The sequence below is a fragment of the Chanodichthys erythropterus genome, chromosome 5 (assembly GCF_024489055.1).
Source record: "Chanodichthys erythropterus isolate Z2021 chromosome 5, ASM2448905v1, whole genome shotgun sequence".
Classification (NCBI taxonomy): domain Eukaryota; kingdom Metazoa; phylum Chordata; class Actinopteri; order Cypriniformes; family Xenocyprididae; genus Chanodichthys; species Chanodichthys erythropterus.
Genome location: NC_090225.1, coordinates 15,111,069 through 15,121,880, shown reverse-complemented (window position 1 = coordinate 15,121,880; position 10,812 = coordinate 15,111,069). Strand labels below are relative to the sequence as shown.

General features: G+C 37.2%; 1 protein-coding gene across 1 annotated transcript; it reads left to right on the top strand.

The window, feature by feature from the left end:
• Positions 1-573: 573 nt before the first annotated feature.
• On the top strand, positions 574-10,681 carry cog2 (component of oligomeric golgi complex 2). Its single transcript, XM_067386207.1, has 18 exons — positions 574-756; positions 1,352-1,513; positions 1,688-1,753; positions 1,839-1,919; positions 2,010-2,110; positions 2,744-2,852; positions 4,704-4,883; positions 5,066-5,190; positions 5,302-5,428; positions 5,548-5,687; positions 7,510-7,571; positions 7,769-7,920; positions 7,996-8,178; positions 8,267-8,339; positions 8,447-8,589; positions 9,250-9,389; positions 9,474-9,654; positions 9,739-10,681. The coding sequence occupies exons 1-18, from the start codon at positions 700-702 to the stop codon at positions 9,844-9,846; spliced, it is 2,190 nt and encodes a 729-aa protein (XP_067242308.1). The 5' UTR covers positions 574-699; the 3' UTR covers positions 9,847-10,681.
• Positions 10,682-10,812: the final 131 nt, after the last annotated feature.

Below are 10,812 nucleotides of genomic sequence, written 5' to 3'. Positions count from 1 at the left end.
TTGGAAATCACCTGACTCGGTCTCCCTGCACTGTCCAATGGGATTAACCTCTGAATGAATCATGGATGTTAGAGACACGAATTATATTTGCTCTGCCACAGATTAAGAGCAGGCATATTAATGTTTTTCACTTTGAAAATGCAAGAGCATCAAATGATTTCCAGTTACGCATGTTCACATTTAAAACAGTATGCATTATAAAATTGTAGATTTCACGTTCTTGTTTTATATAGTAAAACAAAGCGTAGGGAATATAATGTTAAAATATTGATGGTAAAAATATATTAAATTATGTTACTTTAGTGCTTGTAGCAGTATTTATCACTCTGTATTTTTTTATTATAACGCCGGTTACATAATAGGAATAAAACACACTTATGTACGGGGCTGTGCACGGTGTAAAATACGCGTGCTTACTTAGCTGGGATTCATTTGGCATTAAATGAGTGATCATCATTGGTTTGTGCATTATAGTTATGCTGCAGTACCGATTGTAGTCAATTGGGGCGCTATTCACAGACAGTCTCCCTTTCGGAGAGTGTATGGTTTTGTATTTTCCACCTACTCGTTAGCGTGTGCCATGTTTGCGGAAGTTGAAGCGATTTCTCTGTCATTTGAAACGAAATGTAGCAAATAGTCTTCACGTTTAAAAAAATACGTTCGCCGATTATTTTGTTTGTGGTCCGTCCTAAAAGAACGATGACCTTACCAAAGGGACCCGATTCTTTGTGTTTCGACAAAGACGAATTTATGAAGGTGAGTATGCTGTTATTAAATGCATTAACTAAATAGAGCCCTGTATTCAGCTGTACGGTAACTAACTTGATTAATCAGTTGTGTATGTTTAGTTTGTGTGTTGTATTTATATTTTGAAGTACTGCTTGAGCAAGTTAACGCTGTTCAGACTTTACGGACGTTATGTTTGGGGCCGCAGAGACCCAAATGATGAACACTTGCAAATAATAAGAGACGTTTAGAAATTAATTTCTTTCTTTTTACCTCTTCCGGCGCTTTTATTATGTTCATTTGACTTAACACATTCGACATGAATTATTAAACCTTTAACCCTCACAAATCCTACGTGTCCTTTTCAAAAATGTGACTGACTTTAAAAATTAGTGAACTTTTACAGTGTGTACACTAACCAGAAACCTTACATAGAGACCCCTATGTAATAACATTTTCCATGGAGGACAGATGAAGCATGTTACCAAGTTGAAATTTATGATTATTAAAAGTCATGAAATATCAACTTGACACAGAAGTAATTCTTTAGTTGTTTGAAATCATTTGACACCACCTTTCTGCCTGATGGCTTTTTAATGTCAAATATTTGTACATTTCCATGCAGGATGATTTCGACGTGGACAAATTTGTGGCTGATTGCAGAAAGCGTGTCCAACTGGAGGAGATGCGTGAAGATCTGGAGCAATATTACAGACTCCTCAAAACAGCCATGGTCGAGCTTATCAATAAAGACTATGCAGATTTTGTTAACCTGTCCACCAATCTTGTGAGTCTTTCTGCTTTATGAACAACATTATACAGCATTTTCAGCAGAAATGGTGTTCTACCAAAGATTGTGTGTTTTGTTTTATTCTAGCACTAGTATGTTTTGTTTTTTGCCTCATACTTTATTAGCGTATTGTTTCCCTGAATGACAGAGAAGTATGTATCTGTGTTTTAGGTTGGAATGGATAAAGCCCTCAATCAGCTCTCTGTTCCTCTCGGCCAGTTACGTGAAGAGGTGCTGGTAAGTGCTTAACGCTTCGCTGAATGCTTTTGGATTTGCCATATTCCATTAAGCCATCATCTAAGTATCTTCCTCTCATGTACAGAGTTTGAGATCCTCTGTGAATGAAGTTATTGAAGCTATAGACAACCAGTTATCCAAGCAAGATGACATTCAAAAAAAGAAGGTAAGTCATGGTGCTGAAACTTGTACATTTTATTGTAAAGTACTCTGTCACCGCTATGCACTATGTTGTCCAACACTGTGTCCTCTGTAGCTCTGTGTGTTAAGACTCATCCAAGTTGTGAGATCAGTGGAGAAGATTGAGAAAATTCTTCACCAAAACACCAAAGATACAACGTCACTCGAGACCAGCAGGTACGTCAAGTACTCAGACAGTAGAAAAAATTAGACAAATATACTAGCGCTTTTTTATGTTTTTGAAAAGTCTCTTATGCTCATCAAGGCTGCATTTATCTGATCCAAAATATAGTAAAAAGTGTAATACTCTGAAATTTTAATATATTTTAAAATGTGATTTTATTCCTGTGATGGCAAAACTGAATTTTCAGCAGCCTTTACTGCAGTTTTCTGTCACATGATCCTTCAGAAATCATGCTGATTTGATGCTCAAGAAACTTTTATTATTTTTTATCAATCTTGAAAATAGTTGTGCTGCTTAATATTTTTGTGGAAACCATGATACATTTTTTTTCAGGATTCTTTGATGAATAGAAAGTTAAATTGAACAGAGTTTATTTGAAATGGAAATGTTTGGTACAATATAAAAGTCTTTGTTGTCACTTTTGATCAATTTAATGTGGTGTTACTGAATAAAAGTATTCATTATTTAAAAAATAAAAACCTTTCTGACCCCAAATTATGCAGTAGTTTTACAAATAAACTTCTTTTGATAAATGACTTGTTGCTTAAAGAAAAGATTCTGTTATAATTTTGCATTCTACATTACACTTACCATTGTACATGAACAGCTTGCTCTTTGTTTTTAAGTCCTCTTCTGGCAGGTCAGATCTTAGAGCGGATTGCCACCGAGTTCAACCAGTTACAATTTCATGCGGTCCAGAGCAAAGGAATGCCATTGCTTGATAAAGTCCGCCCGGTGAGCTCCCAGTCTTAAAAGAACCTATTATGTTTCTTGTTGCTATTAATTTCTCACTCTCATGTCGTTCCACACCCGTAAGACCTTTGTTCATCTTTGGAACACAAATTAAGATATTTTTGATGAAATCCAAAAGTTTTTTTTTTTATCCTCAATAGAAAGCCACGAATTTACCACATTCATGGTCCAGAAAAGTAGTAAAAAATGGTCAGTGTGACTACAGTGGTTCAACCTTAATGTTATGAAGCGACAAGAATACTTTTTGTCCGCAAAAATAAAACAAAAATAATGACTTTGTTCAACAAATTCGTCTCTACCCTGTCAGTCTTGTACGCAATTGACACAGTGAATGCTGTTCAGCGCTTTCGTGTTTACGTCCGAACGCCGGCTCAGAATTGGCTGGCTTCTGCGTCTGCATCACACGATCATTCATGACGCATGTGTGTGATGCTGACGCAGGAGCTGGCCAATACTGAGCCGGCGTTCTGATGTAGTACCTGGAAGATCTGCAATGTAAATGTCCTAAGAGAATGACAGGAGAGAGACAGTTGTTTTTTTTTTTACTGACAAAACATATTCTCATCGCTTCATAAAATTAAGGTTGAACCACTGTAACCACAAAAAACATTGACTGTTTTTACTACTTTTCTGGACCTTGAATGTGGTAAATTCGTTGCTTTCTATTTAGGATTAAAAAAAAAAAAACTCTTGGATTTCATCAAAAATACCTTAATTTTTTGGTCTTACGGGTTTAGAACGACATGAGGGTGAGTAATTACTGACAGAAATTTCATTTTTGGGTGAACTAACCCTTTAAGCTGGGGGTAGGAAAAAGTATTTTTAAAGGGTTAGTTCACCCAAAAATGAAAATTATGTCATTAATGTCGTTCCAAACCTGTAAGACCTCCGTTCATCTTCGGAACACAGTTTAAGATATTTTAGATTTAGTCCGAGAGCTTTCTGTCCCTCCATTGAAAATGTATGTACAGTGCATTGTCAATGTCCAGAAAGATAATAAAAACATCATCAAAGTAATCCATGTGACATCAGTGGGTCAGTTAGAATTTGTTGAAGCATCGAAAATACATTTTGGTCCAAAAATAACAAAAACTACAACTTTATTCAGCATTGTCTTCTTTTCCGGGTCTGTTGTCAATCCGCGTTCACGACTCCGCAGTGACGCTGCTTGTGACAGCGGTTGCTGCTGTGTAGGAGCTTCTTCCATCGCTCTTAGTTCTTCGTCCGTGTATTCGGGTTCAAATAAATATGGCTGAACAAAAAAATGCAAGTCTTCCTCTTTGTCGTAATCCTTAGACATGTTTGCGAAGGTGGTTTTGTTCACAGCGTGCGTCTCCCAGAGACTGTAAACGAAGCTCGGGCGCACCAGATAACACGTCAGCAGCGTCACTGCGGAGTCGTGAACACGGATTGACAACAGACCCGGAAGAGAAGACCATGCTGAATAAAGTCATAGTTTTTCTTATTTTTGGACCAAAATGTATTTTCGATGCTTCAACAAATTCTAACTAACCCACTGATGTCACATGGACTACTTTGATGATGTTTTTATTACCTTTCTGTACATGGACAGTCTACCGTACATACATTTTCAATGGAGGGACAGAAAGCTCTCGGACTAAATCTAAAATATCTTAAACTGTGTTCCGAAGATGAACGGAGGTCTTATGGGTTTGTAACGTCATGAAGGTGAGTCGTTAATGACATAATTTTCATTTTTGGGTGAACTAACCCTTGAACATCAAAAAAATTTTACTTTACGTTTAAACTTCTTAGACCTATAGTGAGATGTCTGCTTATTAATTTTGTGTGGGCTTTTTTTCTGTGTTCCAGAGAATAGCAGGCATCACAGCTATGCTTCAGCAGTCTCTGGAAGGCTTATTGATCCAAGGCCTGCAGACGTCAAATGTAGATATCGTACGGCATTGCCTCAGGACATATGCCACCATCGATAAGACCAGGGATGCGGAGGCACTGGTCGGACAGGTCTTAGTCAAACCATACATGGATGAGGTACGTTTTGCATATCATTCAGATACGGCAATAGTCGATTCTTATTTGCGTAACTGTCATTATTAAGATAGTCACAATGTTGTGAGCTTTGCAAATACAAAATAAATGGATATGTAATTTAGCCTGCTATACTCTCCATCTGTATATATATTTCTCAACTGCACCTGTTGTTTATTTGTCAGGTTATAGTTGAACAGTTTGTCAAGTCCAACCCTAATGGTCTCAAGATGATGTACACAAAGCTGTTGGAGTTTGTGCCTCATCATTGTAGACTGCTGCGAGAGGTGACTGGTGGGGCAATCTCTAGGTATGTCTGCCATTCGCCGTGAATGCTTTACACAACTGTATTGCACCATTGTTGTCATATTATATACACAGCACACAGAATTTTAATGAGTTTACCCTTTTGTATGCCCAGTGATAAAGCCGACATTGTTCCAGGATACGACTTCCTGGTGAACTCTGTTTGGCCTGAGATCATTAGAGGTGTTGAGGAAAGAATCACTTCCCTTTTTAATCCAGGAAACCCAGATGCATTTTATGAGGTAAACAAAAGAAAAACATGCACCAGAATTGCTTTATTTTTTTTTATTGTTCAAATCACTTCTTAAAATGGCATAGTACATCTCATTAAGTGGCTCTCCTTGTGTTTGTTTGTCTGCAGAAATACACTGTCAGCATGGATTTTGTGCGCAAGTATGAGAGGCAGTGTGGTTCCCAGGCAAGCGTAAAGAGGCTGCGAGCACATCCGTGCTACCAGAGCTTCCACAACAAATGGAACCTGCCAGTGTACTTCCAGCTACGGTGAGCATGACGACTCAGAAATCCAGTCAAAGTTGCGCCATTTCACTGCTTTATCTGTTTGTGAGCTAGTGTTCTTGGTCAATACAACCTGGATATCCTCTGTGACCCAGTTGTTTCCTGCACTGTGATATAATGTACTGTCAATTAATAGTAAACCCCCCTAAAAAAAAAAGTTCAGAGAAGCAGATTCTTTTAAATGTTTGTTGGTAACCTGCTTCGTGTAAACTTTGTGTCTGTTGGAAATTTTTAATTTGAGTCACTCATGATTTTTTGGAATTTCCTGTACAGCTTGGATTCTGTTCTTTGTGCAATATATTTAAAAAGAGATAACTGCCTTGGATATGAATCGATCTGTGTTTTAGGCTGGACAGTCTTTGCTCTGTGATGTTTGAGCATTACTACTCCCTGATTATAAAGTCCACTGCTATCTTAGTTTGTTTAAGCCAGTTAAGCCGGTATATTGTGTTTGCTTTTTCTTGGAATTAAGGTCTTGTAGTGAACTTCAGTATCTCTTGTGGTGTTTTTGTTTTATGGTTTAACATTTTGGATCGGAATTGAAATAATGTTTATGATTTACAGTTGTTATTGAACACTTTAAGACAAATACTGAACTAAAATATTCAAGATAAAAGCTCTTTGTAAGTGGTGTTGAGGTATTTTATATTTCTTATTATCTTTATTTTAATTTTATTTATTTTTATTTTACCTGAACTATTATTATTATTAGATTTTTTTTAATGAATATTTCAGATTAATTTATATGTAATTAATCATTTAGTTAATTGTTACAACTAAAAGATCAAGTGTAAACGTTCTTTGATGGCCAGAAAGATTGGTAAAAGTCTGAGTAAAAATGCATAATATGGACGTCACAGACACACACAGCCAATTATGGACCTCTGTCATGGATTATCCATTACCTGACCTTTTAGATCACAAATCGGTTGTTTAATGTTCTGTTTAATACAGAATTAGTATTTGTCAAAATCCTTGTATATCCTGTATATTTTGAATTCTCTACTAATCCTATCTTAAAGGATTAGTTCACTTTCAAATGAAGATTACCCCAAGCTTTACTCACCCTCAAGCCATACTAGGTGTATATGACTTTCTTCTGTCTGAACACAATCGGAGATATATTAATAAATTTCCTGACACTTCCGAGCTTTATAATGGCAGTGTGCAGGATCAAAGCGTATGAGCTGAAGAAAGTGCCTCCATCCACATCCATCCATCCATCCATCATAAACATAATATATGTTATATTAATAAAGCCCTTCTGAAGCGAAGTGATTGTTAAAAAAAAAAAAAAAAAATCCATATTTAACAAGTTATGAATTCAATTTTCTGAATTTAAATTTTCTGAATTTTATGAATTTGTTCTGGCAGAAGCTAGATATTTTACTTCATAACTTGTTAAATATGGATTTTGTTTATACAAATGCATCGATTCGCTTCAGAAGGCCTTTATTAACCCCCCGGAGCCATGTGGAGTACGTTTATGATGGACAGATGTGGATGGCTTTCTTCAGCTCATACTCGTTGATCCCACTAATTACCATTATAAAGTTCTGATGCGTCAGGATATTTATTAATAATTCTGTGATTATGTTCATCAGAAAGACAAAAGTCATATACACCTAGGATTGCTTGAGGGTGAGTAGAGCTTGGGGTAATTTTCATTTGAAGGTGAACTAATCCTTCAATTTTTAAGTCATTGCTTTGGAAAAAAATGTATAACTGCTATGTCGCAGATGTTACTTTGAAATGATTATTTTTATACAGCTGTCTTATGACTTTCTGGCTTGGATGTGTTTTTTAGGTTCAAGGAGATTGCTGGAAGTCTAGAAAATGCCATTGCCGATGGACTAAAGGCATCTCCAGGTCAGTCAGTGTGTTTGGATTAATGTAATAATGAAAGTGCCATGAACAAATCAACACCATGTTGACAGGCATGTGTGGTATTGCCTTCTTTATACATCTGCTGACCTGCTTTTTATGATAAATAAAGCTTTGACTATAACGATAGAGTAACAGATCATCACTGCTCACAATCTGCTCTTTGTGTTTGTGAACCTCAGCGGACGGCAGCTACCACCTTCAGGTTACTGAGGTGTTGTGGAGCTGTGTGTGCAGGTGCTGGGCTGACCAGGTGTACCTGCCACCGCTTGCTCATCGGTTTTGGAAACTAACGTTGCAGCTGATCTCCAGATACGGCACCTTTCTTACAGAGGTAAAGCATTCCTGGCAGAAAGAATATGTATCATAACAGGGTTGTTATTCATATCATTTCTTTTTTGTCTCACAGGTTCTAACAAAAACATCACCTCCAGAGACTAACAAAGATTTGGTAAGACCGCTCCCAAGCTCCGCCTCCTCCACATCCAGTCGCACATCACAGGATGCAGACAGCGAATCCAGTGGCCCCACTGTTTTGTCTACGAAGCAGCTTGTCTTCATTGCAGCTGATGTTGATAAGTTACAAGGGCAGGTAATTCATGTTTTCATTTCACTTGGAGCTAAAGTCTCATTTTGATCTTATTTGCATGGAGTGAGGAATGTTTTCACCCTGTTCACAGATTCCAGATATCTCTGAGATTATCAAGGCAAAATTGGAGGGTATTGGATTCAAAAACTTTACAGTCATTTCAGGTTTGTTCTGTGGAGTAAAAAGCCATTTCTGATGTTATGAGATTAATGCAATTTCTAATCTTCTTTTGTAATGTGTTTTTTTTTTTTCTTCCTGTTTGGTGCTCCAGAAGCCTTGCAGGATTCCAGGGCATCCCTGTACAGCTGCATCCCCACACTGAACAGCAGAATGACTCAACATCTAACAGAAAGAAGCGTTCGTTTCCTGAAAAGCGCTTCAGAAGTACCACGACTTTATCGAAGGACCAACAAGGTTAAGTGCTCATGTAATATTAAATGTCATGCAGAATGAGTCAGTGAGTCAAGATCTGAGACAGGCTGGGAAAGGGAAAAAAACATTTTGATTGATTTAATTTTGTTTGATGCGTTTATAAGTTATTTGGTTGACTTTTTCCCTGTAAAATAGTTAGTTAAATAATAGATTTCTCTATTTGCTGACTCTATTTATTTTAAACAGAACTTTTTAGCCATCACCCTAATAAACTGTTCGCCATGAAATGGAAATTCACACTTTTTATTTTCTAAATGCCTTAATTAATTAAATTAAAATAACTCAATCTTCCAATGAAACAGACTTGTATCTGGTGATGTATGCCAGACTTCTCCAATAATTCATTTCGCTTCAACCCTGCCCTTTCTTAGAACTGACAGCAAGCTTGCATTCAGATCTGCCTCCATCCAATCAATAACAGATGAATAGAATAGAAAGTCCCGCCCTATTTTTTTTCCTTTTTCAATAATTTGTTTGACTTCGATGTACATCGCAATATAGAAGAAAGTCTTTAGCTACTTTTGTTACTTACTTTAAAAACCTGAAAGCACAAGCTTTGCTATTTTACATTTTCCTCTACATGCAAACAGGAAGATGTGCTCAGTGCTCTGGCCTGAACTTTGGTTGCTCTCTCATTAATAGGAAGTTCCCACCAGAGCCTCAGCCTATATGGACAACGCACTTCGGCCACTCCATCAGCTGGTTACTGACTCCAAAAATGTGGTGAAAGACTCCATCATCCAGGAGTGGCTCCGGGTCACACTCTCAGACTGCACTCATAGGTACTGCAGATGTCTAGGCTAACTAGTTTATTGGCAAAATCTAGATTTTTGCTTTTTGCTTAAAAGGACCTCTGTATTTAATAGATATTTCGAAACCATATCGGACGTGCTGAGTTCAGTGAGAAAGATGGAGGAAAGTCTAAAGAGGTTGAAACAGGCTAGGAAAACAGCCACCACCAGCACCGTAGGCATCAATGCAGGACCATCAGATGACAGTAAGATCCGCCTGCAGCTGGCACTGGATGTGGAGTATCTCGGAGAACAGGTATGAACATAGTTCTTGAATGATTAGCGTTTGTTTTATATCAGGTTTGCTTTATTATACTTCTCCTTTTTTCCCCTCCCCAAGATTCAGAAGATGGGTCTTCAGCCAAGTGACATCACCATGTTCTCTTCTTTGCTGGAACTGGTACAGGAGGCAAGAGATCTTGCCTCAACGGAGCAGACGGGGGCCTAAACCACAATGGCCCCAGAGGGGCCAGATCAAAAAGTAGGGTCCAAAATGGTTCCTGATACAAATGCCTTCAAAACACATGGCTCAGTATCTGCTCCAAGAATGGTTTTATGGAGTCCTGTCATCCCTCAACTGTTCTAATAGCAGGTATATTGACCTGTCAGGAGAAGGAGCACACTAAAAGATGATTTAATCTCTGATAAGTTATTTATTGTTGAACTATATTGGATAATATGGCCAGAAAAGTCATGTCATTTATGGTTCAAAATGAGGAGTTTGTTGTATGAACCAATCAGAACTCAACATATAAAGTGCTATAAGTGTCTTATCATATGTGGTTACAACAAAGAATTGCACATGACGCAGGTGTTTGGCTTGAGTTATACCTGTCAGAAGTTGTACTCTTCAGACATTAGCTCTGGTAAACCCTGACAAATGGCATCAACAGTGCAAACGCTAAAGAGGTTTAATGCTGATATTACCTCCGTTTTCCTTATTTTTTAAAGAATATCAAATGGGTGTTGGAGTTTGTTTCACTGGGTAAGAATGGTCTCTATTAAAGGATTTAACAATAAAAAATGAGGATAGTATGAGCTATTTATGAGTGCTTACGTGTGTTGAGTTAATTTGTTACTAAAATGGCCTTGTCGAACATTTAGGAAAGGTCAGTGACCCCCTCGACTAGAAGTGTGTGTTGGATTTTAAAAAAAGTTTTTGTTTTTTTTTAAATAGCATTTGTATATGTGCTTAAATGAACCACTACTTACTGGCTAAAGTATATGTGGGTCATTGATATTACATATTTCATATTGTACAGTTGCTTTTATTTACAGGATTGTTGGATCATTCTGCATTTTTGGTTAAAAATTAATATTTCTCCAAAATGTTTTTTTTTTAACAGTGCATAAATGGAGTTTATACATATTTCATATTATGAATGCATCATTAAAAATTTTCAATTAATACGAG

What these genes read in the sequence shown, in the direction of transcription:
- cog2 (XM_067386207.1), top strand. Translation starts at nt 700, where the DNA reads ATGACCTTACCAAAGGGACCCGATTCTTTGTGTTTCGACAAAGACGAA. An exon ending in ACAAAGACGAATTTATGAAG is followed by an intron (nt 757 to 1,351) that starts GTGAGTATGCTG and finishes ATTTCCATGCAG; the next exon opens with GATGATTTCGACGTGGACAA. An exon ending in TGGAGTATCTCGGAGAACAG is followed by an intron (nt 9,655 to 9,738) that starts GTATGAACATAG and finishes CCCCTCCCCAAG; the next exon opens with ATTCAGAAGATGGGTCTTCA.